The sequence below is a fragment of the Brassica oleracea genome, chromosome C2 (assembly GCF_000695525.1).
Source record: "Brassica oleracea var. oleracea cultivar TO1000 chromosome C2, BOL, whole genome shotgun sequence".
NCBI lineage: Eukaryota > Viridiplantae > Streptophyta > Magnoliopsida > Brassicales > Brassicaceae > Brassica > Brassica oleracea.
In genome coordinates this window covers 2,106,038-2,122,861 of record NC_027749.1, presented here as the reverse complement: position 1 = coordinate 2,122,861, position 16,824 = coordinate 2,106,038, and the positions used below count along the sequence as shown (strand labels likewise).

Genomic DNA, 16,824 nt, shown 5'->3' with positions numbered 1-16,824 from the left:
CCAAATAAGATACGTGTTTACCTTTTAATTGTCTTTTTGATTTTCTTTTAATCATAAGAGACCACCTAAATACGCCCGATAATCATGCTCTAAGCCTTTTGTACTTATTCTAAATTGATAGCACTTAACATTGAGGAAACACTGACTTATCCCTTAGAGCTTCAAAAATTTCCCTATCTTTTTCAGAGAAACAAAAACACACAAAAGCGCTCCCAAAACTATTTAACAACACAGAAAGATAAACTGTAGACTCAGACTGATGGATGTGCACATCACACAGATTACAGATGCCTACCCCCAAAACTTAAGATAATAGTGAAAAGTAATAACAATTATTAAACTCTGCATAAAAGTCTAAAAGTTTGACGATTTCACCTATATAATATTGTGGCAGATAGATCTTAGAGAATATCTTTGACTTAACCTTCAGATAAACTAAATTAGGTGAATCAGCATGAACAAGATCATTGCTATTTCAACTATCTAGTTATTCCAACAACAGGAAATCTGCAGAACCCTTTTTGGACATGAACCAGGAAACATGTGAATCAAAACACAGTTATAAACAAGCAGGACTCCGCAACAACAAAACTCTTTCAGCTACCCAACATGATGAGATACCTGTATTGAACTGAAGCGACCTTCCTTCCCTAGCAAACTCCATATGGCTTGAAAGTGAAACATGGTAACAGAGAGTTTCTCTCATTGCCAATGTGGGTTTGAATATGACTTATTATGTATCATTTATGGTGCAGAAAGTGGGATTGTTATATGTATTGGACATATATAAGTCCCAAATGGCTGACAAGTCCCTTGAATTAAGAAACTCAAGAATAAAATATCGGTGAAATGACCAAAGTAGTAGGAGATGGTAGAACAACTCCACTACGTTGTCATTCATCACACGAGAGTGGCTTGGAAGAGGAATATATTGATTAGCTTGAAAACTGCATCAGCAGACAGAATGTCAGTTAGTGTGAATATGAACCAAATCTGCAAGTCAAGATCTTGTATAGAAAGTGGAATGGATGAGAGAACATTGTTTATAGCCTTTCTAGATTATTATTATTTATCATCGGTTCATATACAATCAGATTCCCTATATAGTATTAGACGAAGAAGGAGAGGCCTATAAACAGTAACTAATATCTTTAATGGCATTGTAGACAAACAAATGTTAACAGAATCAAAGACATAAACAATAAACTTCATAGAACATTAATGTACATCATCCTTAAGAAAACTATCTAATCTTTCCCATCACCCAAGTCAGTATGTATTACCAGGAACAGTTACAGAAAACCTAGCCAAACTATAAGCTAATTCCACTTCATTTAGATATATGAAGAGGTAAATGAAATATCTCATCTATAATGTATAGAGATAAATCAAATATCTCATATAATTAACTGAACTGGTGATATATATTGGAATTTTTACAAATATTTTTAATCATTGTGAACAAGTCTTTTTATTGAGCAAGTCAGAACAGAGCATAAGATTCTTGTTGGATTTTCAAAGGTAAGAATATGTTCTCATAAGCCGTTGCTTAGTGATCTTTTATAAGAAGCTTAACCATTGCTTAGTGATTTTTGAAATTACACACGTTACTTTATATCGTTAAATCGTTAATGCATGTTGTTATTTGAGTTAGAACGTTGATTATAACAATAAAATTTGCAAATAATCAAATGACTCTGTGGCCCAATGGATAAGGCGCTGGTCTACGAAACCAGAGATTCTGGGTTCGATCCCCAGCAGAGTCGTAATTTTTTGTTTTATTTTGTTTTTACCTCCATCAACCTCTCTATAGTATTTATATACAAAACATATAAGGATGTCTCTCTCCAAAAATATAATGAAGCCATTTCTTAACACAAGGGAGAGTGTAATTTATACATATTGCAACACATTCTCTTAAATAACTCTTTAGTTACATACACACCATAAATAAAACCACAGGAAAATAACAAAACCATTGTTCCTTTCATCTTTACTCCTTCAAAATGAATAAGAACTTTACCACGAATTCTACAAACACTCAAAACTAAATAAGGACACGGGAAGTCAAAACAGCTCAAGGAAGATGAAAGAAGCGAGAGATCGAGAGAACGAGGGAAACAAGAGTAAAGGAAATAACTCCAAACTACTGACGCGACTTAATCCCTTCTCTACAACATTTGGAGGCAGCGAAACTCAGCCGTGCATCTTTCACGATTCACTCCTTCTCACACGACCTTCAACAGCATAGACAGGGACATCCGCAACTCAATCAGTGCGAGAAGACATAGGAGGAAGTTCATTCCTCTTATGCAACTTTGGATTAGATAAACTTGTTTCTCTAATCTAACTCTCTATGCATACCTTGTTTTTTCTTTTTTTTTGCCAAGGTATCACCTATTAGGTTTTTGTAACCATAAACTTTTCATTATATGAATATTAACAGTTTAGCAAAAAAAAAAAAAAAAAACATGGGGTGTTCCAAGCAAACGGTTCTGTTGGATCCGGTTTAGTCCGGTTCGATATTACTCATCCAATGTTTTTACCAAATTATACGAACCGAATGTCATTCTGATCAACACTTCACTTCTCAACAATATTCAAGAAATTGTTAGGTTGTTAAGCACTTAATTATTCATTACCAAGTTTCTGAATGCCTGACCATTTTTTTTTTTAAAATCGTTCAAGAAATATTGTTTCATTTAGATCCTATTTACCTTGTACGCAGAAACCTAATCGTTTTTAGAATACTGTTTCTCAATATATTTCCTATCACACTGTTCTTGTAAATGTTATCTACCATTCTATTGCACTTACGTGCTGTTCTTTTACAAAAAAAAACATAATTATAACTTGGTCTTTCTATAATCAACTCAAATGATCATCTGACACTCTCACTCTGCTCCTGCTTCAGCAGATAAGTCTCATCATGTTCCTCATCTCCAAAACACTTGACTTCAATCCCAAACTTGTCATCTTCTTCTTCGTTAAGTTGATGCATCTCTGACTCTATCAAAGCCTGCATTTTCGCTCTATCTCGGTCCCTAGGGTAGGTGCAATACAGGAACGAGTAGATCGTGCAACATATCACCATAGGGATCCCTATAGCTGAGTAGAGTGCTTTAGCTAGCGATGCTGCGTTCTCTCTGTCTGTTTCAATCTTGATCACGCTTGAGGATCCTTCAGGGATCGGTTTATATCCATACACGTTCTGAGCAAGCATCCCTACTATAGGAGGAGCAAATGAAGCTAATATCGACTCGAATGATCTGTCTAACGCGTAGATGCTTGTCCTAGCTCTCTCTGGAACTATCTCTGCAAATATAGGACTGTATAAAACCATTTCAAGTAAATTCTTGAGGGATTAAAGAAATAATTTAAATAGCACAAAAAAACATTACTACAAAACTAGCACACAAAAACAAAATGACTAAATTATAAATTAAACTAAAAATATTATGATTAAATTACTCCGAACCATCCTAACCCTAATCACTATATCTAAATCCAATATAAAGTAAAAATGTATTTTTCACTTTTGGTTAATACTATTATTTTAGTTTTTTTGAACACATACTATTATTTTAGTTATTTTCTCTGTGCTAATTTTGAAATAATAAGGTGTTTTAGTGTGATTATGAGGTATTTTTCTAAAGAAAAATATAATTGAAATACATATGCATTTACTTACCCATTTGTAGCTGAACCGTTCCATGAGATGAATAATCCCATGGTGACAAGAGCCACACCGTGGCTAAAGGCAGTGGAGGGATCATCAGGCAGTCCAAGAAGCAAAATCGCAGCTAAAGGAATGGCCGAGCCAGAGCTTATCTGAGAGAGTATAATCCTACCAGCGTTTGGGAACTTCTTGGCAAGAGTATCACCCATGTATCCTCCAAACAAATGTCCAACGGAGCAAGAGACAGTGAATAGCGTTACTAGAACCGCTGTTGTTTTGTGCGAGAAACCAATAAGCTCTAACCACAACGGTGCAAAAGCTAAAGCTGACCAAGGGAAAGACCCTGAGACTCCCTGAGCGACAAAAATTTGGAAAGAGGGGATTTTAATAACCATCTTGGCTTCTTGTAATAGATCTCGTACGTCTGACCAGAACGGTTTGTCTTTGTCATGTTTTGTGATTTGCTTGTTATTGTAATGAGGGTCGCTTGCGAAGAGACGGACAAGTACACCGACTATCACGCTTACGAATCCTACTAATAGGAAAGCAACTCTCCATCCAGCGAGGCCATTGAAAGACTTGGATGCAAAGAGGATAGCGCAGAGATTGCCAAGTATTGAACCTATGTTTGAAGTCACTCCTAACCATCCGAAAGCCATGCCACGGTTACTATCTTCGGTTGAGTCAGCGACTAGAGACTGTATCGCGGGTGTTACAATGGCGAGTCCTATCCCATTCAAGCCTCTTGATACTGCCACCTGGTTTAAAATACAATCTCAACATAAAATAAAACTAAATCAACGGCCTATAGCAACTATGTAATAACCCAAGAAGAGATTATCATGACCAGACATTTAAACCAATGTTAAAGAAATCGCTACAAGCTAAAAGTGAGCGCCTAGACCGAAGGCGTAAACCGATTTTTTAAAAAAGTTGTTCTACAAAAATTGTTACGTTTAAATCATATTTGTTGCCTAAGCGTAAGCCTAGACGTTGCCGTCTAGACCAATTTTTTAAAAGGTCGTTCTACAATTGTTAGGTTTAGATCCTATTTGCTAAGCGGAAGCCTAGACGTTGCCGTCTAGACCGATTTTTAAAAAAGTGGTTCTACAAAAATTGTTATGTTTAGATCCTATTTTCTGCCTAAGCGGAAGCCTAGAAGTTGCCGTCTAGACCGATTTTTTAAAAAATGGTTCTACAAAAATTGTTATGTTTAGATCCTATTTTCTGCCTAAGCGGAAGCCTAGAAGTTGCCGTCTAGACCGATTTTTTAAAAAATGGTTCTACAAAAATTGTTATGTTTAGATCCTATTTTCTGCCTAAGCGGAAGCCTAGAAGTTGCCGTCTAGACCGATTTTTTAAAAAATGGTTCTACAAAAATTGTTATGTTTAGATCCTATTTTCTGCCTAAGCGGAAGCCTAGAAGTTGCCGTCTAGACCGATTTTTTAAAAAATGGTTCTACAAAAATTGTTATGTTTAGATCCTATTTTCTGCCTAAGCGGAAGCCTAGAAGTTGCCGTCTAGACCGATTTTTTAAAAAATGGTTCTACAAAAATTGTTATGTTTAGATCCTATTTGCTGCCTAAGCCTAAAGCCTAGAACTTGCTGCCTTGACCGATTTTTAGAACACTGATTCAAACTGTTGTAACAGTTGTCTACTCATCCTAATCGAAACATGTTCCACATCAAACTCCATAAATCTCAAGACTGATCTGTTCTGTTCTATTCTATTCAGATCTGATTTGAGTTTGACTACAACTAAAACAAGAGAATGATCGGTTACGAAGTCAAGACCTGGAAGAAAGTGGTGGAGATGGCGACGAGGAAAGTGGCGGTGGCCCAAAGGAAAGCGCCGAGAGCGATGACGTGTGCTCGGTTATGTCGGGAAGATAAGTAAGCGGCCAAAGGGTAACAACAAGTCTGAACAATGGAACGAAACAGAGTCAACGTTCCAAGAGCCGTTGGGTCAACGTGCAGGGCCTCTCCTACCTCCTTGTAAACTCCTGGGAGAAGAGACTCGTCGGCTCTCTCCATGATTCCGGCGAAATACACCAGAACTAACGTTAGAGTCTCCCGTTTCATTTCTTTACGGATCTTGGCCGGATCAGAGTTTCCGGTGGGATCTTCGATGGATTAGAATATTCGGTGGAATATTCTCCGGATTGAGATCGGTGGTCTGATGCGTCAGGATCGGGCAATGGTATCCCACTTGCGTCAATCGGTGAAGAGATATCTGAAGTCTTGAAAGGTTGACGAATGTAATACTAGAAAAATTGAAGAATGGAGACCAGAGCAGAGTACGGTCCAGATGGGAACTGTGACACGTGGACGTATGCGATTTCATGGGAACACAGAACGTGGGACCCTATATTTTGTGGTCGGATGAAATTGATCTTGTCTTTATGATCTAGTCTTCCAAGACTTAAGGGGAATCTTGTTTGTTTCCTATTTTAATTTTGGTAATATATCTTGCATAATTCTTGTCTTCCAATCTATTTATCGTAAGAATATATGTTTTCCTTTTTGTGTTTATTGTGCTTTTTAATAGTTATCTACTTATCTTGGTTTACCCTAGTTTTGACGTGTCATTTATCTATTTTATGAAGATTAATAATATGATTAATTTCTTTGTTTTATTTTATCTAATGTAAGTGTAGAATTTGTATTTTTTTTAACTGAAGATGTTACTGAAACGGATCAAGTTCACTTTTTTTTGGTGTTGGCCCTGGCCGTTGTAGAATTTGTATTTAGTAAATGAATCTGTAGATGTCAGAAAAAAAAATCTGTTAAAAAATAGCAAATGAATTTGACGATAATTCTTATTGGATATTATAGTTTTATTATGTATAGAAGTCAAGTAATCTTCACTTTTTTACCTCTTTTACTTAGTTCAAGTTTTCAATTAAAATATATTTTAATGAAAAAATAATTAAATGTCTATTTTCTATTAGAAGAATCTAACATCAAACCCATAGCTGAAATATACTGGATTTTGGATTTTACTTTAATGGTTAATAAAATTAGAGAGATCTTTAATCTTTTATTAATTGACAGAATAAAGAAATGGTTTCTTTTTTTGGGTAAAAAAAGAATTAGTTTCCTAAAAGCAGTATTGGTGAGAAATGGCAATATAATTACACCAAATTATGGTAAGTGTTGAATTACACCAAAGAAATGGGCTAGCTTCGGACTAGATGCCCATTAGCCGGTCTAGACCGCACCGCAAATGACCCAAATTATAATATGGGCTTTAAGAAGTCCACAGCACTTTGAAGTTTGAACTAACACTTGACACTTATTGGACTAGTAAAACTATTAGTTTCAGCTATATTTTTTGGGGTTTTAGTCACATAGCTCATTGGGTTTCAGTTCAGTTTCTCTATCTTTATGAAACAGTATCAGTAGTAAACTAGTAATGATCATAAACTACTACGTATAAGAAAATGTGAATATCCATATACGTCCTTTCAGAATCATCGCCATTATAGTAGCTGAAAGCATTGGTCGAAATTGGTCAACATCAATCTTTAAAGATTCTTGTCAACCATGTGCAGTACCCGTAACTCTGGTTTGCTACACGGAGTTAGTGATGGGTTAAGTTGTTTCTAGATTCAATTTATACTTAAACAAACTATAAACCAGAGCCACACTTGTTGTAAAAATGTTTTTTTTTTAGTTGAATAAATTTAACATTTTTTCAAAAAAAAAAAGAGTTTCATAAAGCCTCTGAACTGTAAATTTTATGCAAGACGTCTACTAACTATACATATGTAAAGAGAGTCATAACTGAATCTTAGATCCATAACATCCATATTAGTTAATATAAATACACACATATATTGACAGGATAAGTAAATAAATATGCACCGGACCAGAAACGCAACTTGAAGTATTAGTTAGTGGTTTTTGTTTTTAGAATTGTTAATTAGTGATTCAGATCATATACTACTAGTCTACTACTATACTAGTTAACACTTTACTAGTTTTAAATAGACAGGGACGAGGAAACATGGACCTTGGCAAATCTTAATCAGATTCAGTGAACCTAGACGCATATAGTTGAAGCCGTGAGGAATCAGGAGAAGATCGTGATTAAAACAGTAGCTCCCATTAACTCCAATAATTAAAACTCAAAAAGTGCATTAGACTTTTAAATTGGGGAACATCATTAGCCATCCCAATATAAACGTCTCCTCTCTTGAATTTTCCAAGTGACATCAATACTTACCCTATAAAGTCCCTCCACTAATTACTTCTTGTTCAACGGATTGAGATACATTGAACTTAGACATGTGTGTTTTGTATTCATATCCGTTTCTAGATATAATACGAAATTTCTTCGAAACATTAGTGACGGATCAAGACTTTGCATACACAAAATTAGACATATTTAACACGACAACATTAGTACATTACAACTACCAATATATATTTCTCGAAATCACACTTACATATTTATACATTGTTTCCAAATCGCATCACATGCATTGTTACACACACCCATGCATCGATCGTCATACTACAGATTGCATGACTTTTATTTAATCACGACCGAGCTTACGTACCAAGGCACTCTACATTACACATACGTACTTAATAATTATACATCATCATGCACACGTCGCATTTAAGTTACTAAATTAAACTCACATAACACTCACATGCAACACTCCGTAAAACATGCATGTTGATTAGATCTCAGACTTTTAATCCAAAGCAAGCATCGAGAGCTTCTCCGATTGTCAAATAGACTTTGCCACCGATTTTGTTGATGAACTTTGTTTGATTCAGCTTGTGGATCACTGTCCATTTAGGGTTAACGATCACCAGCTGCAACACAAACAAAATGATATTTACTTTTGTCTTTATTTTTCTATATAGTACATGGGATTATTATAACTTTGTAAGAACAAATTACCTCAACACCATTTTGGATTAGATTGTTATGGAGCTCCACCAAGGCAGTAATCCCCGATGTATCGACGTTTATTAAATCTATAAATGAATAAATAGGAGAAATGTTAGAACAAAAAAACAAAATTTCCCTATTGTCATTATTTTCGATAATCAGTAAAACAAGTAAATTGTATTATATCGATCATTGTTTAAAAGATGTGGTAAGTTATAGTATAATATAACTTTACATTATTGTATGTAAGTCAACTTACTTGACATATCAAGGACTACAAAGAGGATATTTCTCTTAGCGTCGCTCTTTGTGTTTTCATCACCTTCTTCTTCCTGCCTTATCCATCCCATAATCCTACAAGCAAGCATAAATGCATGGTTGAATACATGTACTCCTAAAATTTTTAACTTTGAAACTAAAAGATTTGTATTCAAAGATTTGAAAAGATTTGTATTCAAAGATTTGTATATTAATACCTTTCCTCAATGGAACTAGCATTAGCAAAGCACAACAATGCAGACTTGACACGAAAAATCAACACTCCGGGAGTCTTAACCGACATAGGATATTGATCAGTATCTGCAAAAGTGTCGGTCCCTGGCATTCTCCCGAGGGTTTCAATCCCTGGTCGAATAGATATGAGTATGATCTTCGCGAACGAAATAACCACCTACACAATCAAATTAATAAACTCTTTATAACAAATATAATAAGAACTACTATAACTTTATGAACATATTTTGTATATAGCTTGCTTTAAACTTCATGTTTATTAGTACCGCAACGAGGAGTCCGATCTCGACAGAGCCGAATAAAACGCCAAAGAAAGCTCCAATGAGAGCAAGAAAGTCTAGTTTATCGATTTTCCATATGTGAATAGCTTCATCAATGTCAATTAATCCTGGAAGTGCTGAGAGGATTATGGACGCGAGGATCGCTATCGGAGTATAGTAGAGAAGTCTCGTTAAGCACTCGAGTGCTATAAAAACTGTAACCGCCATTACAATGTTCGACATTGCTGTCTCACACCCGGCAGCGAAGTTCACCGCCGTCCGAGAGAAAGAACCTAATTAAAGCAAAATTATGAAAAGGAAAAGGGTCGTTATAATTATGTCATGCATATGAAAAACGTCAAACTTGAATAGAGAAATTCATTACATGTATCTATAATTTATATACGTTTTAAAAAAAAATGTTATTTTCTAATAAAACTTAGATTTTAATTAATAAGTTTTAGGGAGTCTAGAAATCAATACGTATGCAAATTATATTCATCCACCAAAAATGACTTTTATGAGTAGTACCTCACGTTCCACTCAAAAAGTGGTCCATAAGTCAATTGTATATAGTATTTCTATGTTTAGAAAAGATTAGTTAATTAATTAATTACCAGTAGCAGCATAACAAGATGTGAAGGAACCAATAACATTCATAAATCCAATGGCCACCATTTCTTTGTTTCCATCAAGTCTATACCCTTTAATTCCGGCGAAGGACCTTCCCACCGCAATGGCCTCCTGATAAAAATATAAACAAAATTAATTAGTTCATCAAAGTTGTATTAGAAAATAAGTAATTGTTACTGAAAGGTTAATGACTTACGGTTAAAGCAACAATAGCAACGATTAATCCGATTTTAGCGATATGTCCAAGATGAGGAGTATTAAACTCAAGATCGTTAATTGATATGGGATTAAGACCTCCTTTGATGTGCTTTACCGTCTTCACGCCATGCTCGTCGGCTTTAGTGAGAAACACCATCAAAGTTGACACAACGACAGAAATCAACGGAGCTATTGCTGGTAGCCAAAACAGCTTTTTGTTCTTCTTCCCCTGATATATAAATATAAATTGTTTGCTAAATTCACTTATAATCGCTATCTATTTCTCGAAATCTCCGCAAAATATTTTTTTGAAAGAAGCCACCTTAAAATGAACTCAAATTTAACTCTATATTTACATGTGTGCTTCTTTGAAATGAACCTAAATTTTTATATAATAATAACAATAAATACAAGAGTTTGGTAAAAGATAACGAAAATGTTATATTTCCAAAACGTGAAAAGTAATATTTGAATATAGTTGATTACCAAAAATATATATTTGAATATAGTATATATATATTAATGGTGGTACCACACTTGTATATATCTATAAATGTGTAACGGTCCATATATCATAAAATTGTCTATGTCATCATACTTGTTATGAACTCAATAAACAACAATACCTATTGTTATTGCGCTAATTGGTTAAAACCAAAACCCATGAACTTAAAGTAAGATTTAGTGCTATATATAACGTAACTTGAAATTTACTTACGATGAAGCGAGTGATAAGGATAAAACTGAGGAAAGAACATCCGAGGATGAAAGTGTGAGGACTCCATTGTTGATGACAAGATCGCCAGACAGCTCGAAGAACAGATACAATGTCAGTGTTCGTAGTGAAGTTAGTGATACCAAGCAAACCCTTAAGCTGTTGGAGTCCTATTACAATGGCTGCACCACCCATGAACCCTACTATAGCTGCGTGCGACAGAAAATCCACCAGAAACCCTAATCTGAATATCCCGAAAGAAGCTTGGAAGATTCCAGCGAAGAAAGTTGTGGTCAGGACGAGTTTCTTGTAGCCTAAGGGATCTGTTTCTGGATCGATTAGTTTCTGCAACATTGAGGATACAAGGAGAGATACTACAGCCACTGGTCCGATTGCTATCTCTCTTGATGTCCCCATCAGTGCGTATATCAATGGTGGTACCACACTTGTATCTATAAATGTGTAACGGTCCATATATAAGTATAGTTATTTGTTTTTGTGAAAAAAAAAGAGAGTATAGTTCAAGCATATTAACACACACACACACAATATAGTTCAGGAGATTTTTTTTTTGTTATTTGTAATATAAACTTACATAGGCCATATTGAGGATCAAGCTTTGCAAGAGTGGCATAACCAATGCTCTATACAAAAATAAAAAGAATTTTAAAAGGGTTAATTAAGATCTCCAAGAGGATAAAAAAAATATTCTATGGTTTATGTTATATATAGATATATATACCTGAGGAATGCAGAGGCTAGCGAGAGTTAAGCCAGCCATGAGGTCGTTCTTGAACATGGTGAGTTTATAGTTTCTGCACCAACCAAAGATTGGGAAAACGGCTTGGAGGATAAAGAGGATTCGTTTTGGGAGAGGCTGTTTTCGAAGTGATTTGAACTTTTTGGCTTTGGTTAGGTAAGATTCTTTGACTTGAGTCTTAAGCTCATGCCACGGGCTTGGTGGTTCAGGGCCGTCAAGCAGCCACTTTGACCGGTCAAGGTGGTCTTGACCGGCAGGTGCGGGTGCAGCTGAACCTGAGTTGGCCATGGACATCTGGATCATGCGTGCCGAATTTGAAGTGTTTGGGAGAACTTGAGAGAGAGATTCAAAACTCTCTGAATCTCTTTCTTTCATCTTCTTAATTTCTGCGGTTGCGTGGAAGTTTACCTATGAAGAGAAGCTGTGATTGAGCATTCAAAGTGTGTTGATGCTGGGACGGACTCGCTAATGCTTATATACACATGAGTTAGTGGAATCTCATGGTGTCCATTTTTTGTTAATTAAACCAAAAGCACAAAAAAAAAACTTGTTAAAGGTTAAAGGCTAAATATATTAAATTGAAAAGAAGGCTTTACAACAAATACAATACTTTCCTGTACATGAAATGAAATATCTTAGGTTATTATTATCATAAGGAAGCAGATTGAATATGAATATCTTGATTTTTCAGAATATCCAACAAGCAAAAAATGCCTATAAAACATATGGATAATTTTTTTTTTGAAACACAACTTCCACTAATGCATAGAGCAAAATTAGGTATCAGCCATAAAGACATCACCCTCAACCAAACATTGTTTTGCTAGCTTATCAGCAGCATTGTTTTGGCCTCTTGATATCCAAGAGAACGAGATTTGGTCAAAAGACCTACAAATAGATTCAATATCAGAGATAATTCCATACAGCTCCGGTGGGGTTTCTTCTGAGTTGATCGCTTTTATCAGCGTGGCCGAATCAGAGCAGCAGTGCAGGCGTGTCAGTTCCATCTCTTTGCACTTAGGAGCGCTTCTCTCACCGCGAGTCCCTCTGCCGACAAAGCCGATCCAACACATTGATTATACGAGATGAATTCATACTCTCTTTGCTGCGTCTTTATGGTCCATCCTAGTCCAGCGCCTTGGGTAGTAGCTCTCCATGCTGCATCTGTATTCACCACTGTGCAGTTCTCTCCGATCCGGGTTCGAGGCGGGCTCTTGGTCGTAGATGGTTTCTCCTTGTTAGTTACTTGGCTGTTTGTCCATTCTCGAGCCATGCTAACCGCTTTTGTCATCGTCTCTTCCGCTGACGTTGTTTTCCCTTCAAAAATAAGTTGGTTTCTAGCACACCAAATCTGCCACAATATCTAGGGTGCAAGCTGGCATGATACAATTCCAGTTGGTGGCAAGCATTTCCTTCCACACAAATTTAGCCATACAACTCTTCAAATCTATCAATCCGCTAGCCTCAACAGTCATTGCAAACGGAGCGGTTCTCCATATCTCCTCTGCGTACAGACAGTGTAAGAAAAGATGATCTATAGATTCCAATGTACCACATCTCTTGCATAAGCCATCTGTTGGGATACCTCTCCTGATTAGGATCTCTCCCACTGGCATAGCTTGTTGAAACAGCTTCCAGAGAAACATTTTTATTTTTAGTGAAGTATGTAGATTCCAAACACCTTTGAACCATTCCAGTTCTCCTTCTTCCGCATTCTGCTCTGGTTCCTCTGTTTTCCTAGCAATGGCAGTGTGATAGCCAGACTTTGTCGTGTACTCTCCAGATGGTGTACTCAACCATACTTGTTTATCTGGGGCTCCCGTGGTGCTACGCTTGATGGTCATGATGGTCTTTGTCCATTGTGGGAGCAGCCGTTAGATTTTTTCCTTGTCCCAAGTTCTTGAGTTCTCATGAAACAGGTCAACCACTGTTAGGTTCATCGAGTCCTCTGTCGCCGGTCCTGTTGGTCTCAGCTGCGCAGAGAGGCTGAGCCATGGGTCATACCACACACTAATTGATGAGCCGTCTCCAACAACCCATCCCATGTTCTCTTTTAGTAGATCCCTACGTACTAGAATCCCGCGCCATCCGTGTGAAATTGCCGATTTTTCAGTGAATTCCATGAAGCTTTCTGAATGACAGTATTTGCCCATCAGTATTCTCGACAGTAGCAGGCTCGGGTTGTTAAGGATCCTCCATCCTAGTTTGCCTAAGAAGGCATCATTGAAAGCTTGGAAATCCCGAAATCCTAGCCCTCCTATAGCTTTAGGTTTAGTCATCTTTTCCCAAGAGGTCCATGCCATTTTATGTTGTCCCTCTCGATCATCCCACCAAAACCTTGTGACTGCAGATTGAATCCTCTTGCACAGGGAGACATGCAGTTTGAAACATTGCATGGAGTGTGATGGTATCGGTGAAAGGACACTCTTGATCATCGTCATCTTCCCTGCTTTGGACAGAAACCAGTTTGACCAGGAGCTCCCTTTTTGTTTTATTTTGTCCACAATGGAAGTAAAGAGATCCCTCTTTTTTCCTTCCAAACTGCTCCGGTAACCCGAGATACTTCCCCACACCACCTTCTTTTTGGATTCCTAGTTCTTCTTTGACCATGTTCTTAATCACTAGAGGAGTTCGTCGCGAGAAGGTTATAGAAGATTTTTCTTCATTGATGGTTTGGCCGGAAGCTTCCTTATATATATCGTTGGAGGATAGTTCTTAGGCAGTGGCTGTTCTTCTTGTTTGCTTGGATGAAGAACATAGTGTCATCGGCGAAGAGTAAGTGATTGACTTGGGGGCATGCCCTTGCTACACTGATTCCGGTTAAAGAACCCTCTTCGCTTGCTCTGTTACAAAGGCCCGAGAGTACTTCACCACACAAAATAAATAGGTATGGTGAGAGAGGATCTCCTTGACGGATACCTCGGCTCGGTTGAATCCTTCCTCTAGGCGAGCCGTTGATGAGAAAGGAGTATGTAACAGTGGATACACATTCCACGATCCAAGTGATCCAAATATCATGAAATCCTAGCCGCTTCAGTACAATCTCGATGAATTCCCACTCAAGTCGGTCATAAGCCTTGCTCATATCCGTTTTAACCGCCATGGAACATCTTTTTTCCGCATCCGAGGTCTTTAAGAAGTGGAGAACCTCGTGAGTTATTAGCACATTATCTGAGATGGATCGGCCGGGGACAAAGGCGAACTGATTCTCCGAAATGATGAACGATAGGAGCGGTTGCAGTCTTTTGGTGAGAATTTTGGAGATTATTTTGTAGTACATGTTGCACAATGCAATGGGTCGGTAGTCTGCTACAGCTTGTGGATTTTTTATCTTCGGGATGAACCTGATGTTTGTTTTGTTTATCCTTGGCGGGAGAATTCCAGATTCGAAGAAGCCTTGTACCTCTTTGACTATATCTGTTCCAATTGTGTCCCAGTTGGAGTGGTAAAAGCTGGCAGAGAATCCGTCGGGGCCGGTTGCCTTGTCTGCGTGGATGGAGAAGACCGCCTCACGGATTTCCAGAGCTGATGGCTGGCGTATAAGTTTCTCATTCTCCTCATCCGAGACTCTTATCTCTAGAGCTCGTGTCACGGTATCTGCTATGTCTCCTTCTAGCGAGGTAAATAAGGACTGGTAATATTTAACAATGACCTTCGCTATATCCTCTTCCTTATATACCATATTGCCTTCTCCATCTTCTAGGACTGAGAACGAGTTTGCTCTTCTGCGTTTCTTCGCAGTGGCATGAAAGTAGCCAGTGTTGTGATCCCCTAGACGTAGCCATAAGAAACGGCTGCGCTGTCGCCAATATTCCTCCTCTGCTCGGTATGCTGCCTCAAGCTCTGTAGAGATTTGTTGGATGAGCTCGCCATCGTTTATTGGGTCAACGAGTGCTAACTCTAAATCATGTTTTTTCTGTTCGATAACTAGACAGCTGTTGCGGTAGTGCTTTTTGGTCCAATCAACTATAGCTGCCCGCGTTAAGGATATCTTTTCCCTGATCGGACACTCTGTTGCTCCTTCCCATACGTTCTTCACAAGCTCTTTCACTTCAACATTGTCCTTTAGTCTGTGGTCGTATTGAAACATCCCTCTTCGCTTCTTATAGTCTAGTTCCAAGACTGAGACTAAGGGCCTATGATACCTGAGAATGACGTGGTAGGTGAAAATGAAATGGAGCCTCAAACACCGGTGCTTTTATCAACACGTTTTATGATCGATAGGTGAAAACATATTTTATGAGGTTTGATAGATAAATCTGATCATAAATTGTTTCGACCTTGTGGTTATTCAACAAGTTAAAAAAGAATCGTTAGAGAAGGAAATCAAAGTAACTTCTCTCCCAGACGACCTTTTCGAGAGCAGTCTTTATCCAATAGACCCAAGCACATTCCTGTCCAGCAACCTGCTTTAGTCCAAAAGTCAACAGAGTTTCTTTTCGAATTTCTTTCTTCTTTTGGAAAAAACCATTGGATATCTCCACGCTCTGGTCTATTACACATCGGGTTCTTCCCCCGACCATGGTCGGAGGGACCGCCGGAGCCGCCTTCACGCCGCTTAACTTGCCTGCTGGAGTTTCCCAACCGGTCGTTTCAACCCAAAGCCACGCCTTTCCCCGCAGCGGAACCTGTTTCCTCTTCAGGGCCCAACTTCGCTGAAGATCTCCACTACACCGAGGGTTTCCTCAGAACAGAGACGTGAACACAGAACCCTTTCAAGGAGCTCACAAATATGCTTAAGGGTTTCCTTATATATTTTTCTATCACAAACTAGAAGAAGATCTGTCACTTAAATCTCAACCACCAAGAAGTTATTGCTCACAAATTGACTCCACCAGCAACTACTTAAAGCCTTCAAAGCGGCTTCTCTAAGGAACTAACTGACACAGGGGTTCCTGTTACTACAATAGTTTCTTCGTGCTTTACACCTCACAACAAAAGATGTCTGGAAGACTTAGGAGAGCGGATAAAGGTAAAGAAATAGCTACTGACCCCTCTCAAGCCCCAAGAACTGCTCGCATCAGAATCCAAGACCCGGATAATGCTGAGCTCATGCAACGCCACTCTCTAACACTCATAGGCCGTGTTACCAACAGAACGGCGCAGCGAGTCTGGTCTCTCATCCCCTTTTTCACCGATCTCTGGAAGGCAAAATC

At 37.9% G+C, this 16,824-nt stretch overlaps 3 protein-coding genes and 1 non-coding gene across 4 annotated transcripts; 1 reads left to right on the top strand and 3 right to left on the bottom strand.

Annotated features, from left to right (window-relative positions):
• The first annotated feature begins 1,693 nt into the window (after positions 1-1,693).
• TRNAR-ACG lies at positions 1,694-1,766 on the top strand. The gene has a single exon. It is a non-coding gene; the product is annotated as a tRNA-Arg (tRNA).
• Positions 1,767-2,834: 1,068 nt separating this feature from the next.
• On the bottom strand, positions 2,835-5,918 carry LOC106327235. Its single transcript, XM_013765331.1, has 3 exons — positions 5,475-5,918; positions 3,692-4,437; positions 2,835-3,329 (listed from the first exon to the last, which is right to left on the bottom strand). The coding sequence occupies exons 1-3, from the start codon at positions 5,760-5,762 to the stop codon at positions 2,882-2,884; spliced, it is 1,482 nt and encodes a 493-aa protein (XP_013620785.1). The 5' UTR covers positions 5,763-5,918; the 3' UTR covers positions 2,835-2,881.
• Positions 5,919-8,088: 2,170 nt separating this feature from the next.
• Positions 8,089-12,122, bottom strand: LOC106327234 (sulfate transporter 2.1). Its single transcript, XM_013765330.1, has 10 exons — positions 11,651-12,122; positions 11,504-11,552; positions 10,912-11,360; positions 10,192-10,422; positions 9,980-10,106; positions 9,369-9,655; positions 9,066-9,259; positions 8,849-8,943; positions 8,599-8,675; positions 8,089-8,510 (listed from the first exon to the last, which is right to left on the bottom strand). Exons 1-10 carry the CDS (start codon positions 12,041-12,043, stop codon positions 8,379-8,381), a joined length of 2,034 nt encoding a protein of 677 aa, XP_013620784.1. The 5' UTR covers positions 12,044-12,122; the 3' UTR covers positions 8,089-8,378.
• A 1,420-nt stretch (positions 12,123-13,542) lies between these two features.
• On the bottom strand, positions 13,543-13,971 carry LOC106323159 (uncharacterized mitochondrial protein AtMg00310-like). The gene has a single exon (XM_013761317.1). The coding sequence runs from the start codon at positions 13,969-13,971 to the stop codon at positions 13,543-13,545; it is 429 nt and encodes a 142-aa protein (XP_013616771.1).
• Between the last annotated feature and the right edge of the window lie 2,853 nt (positions 13,972-16,824).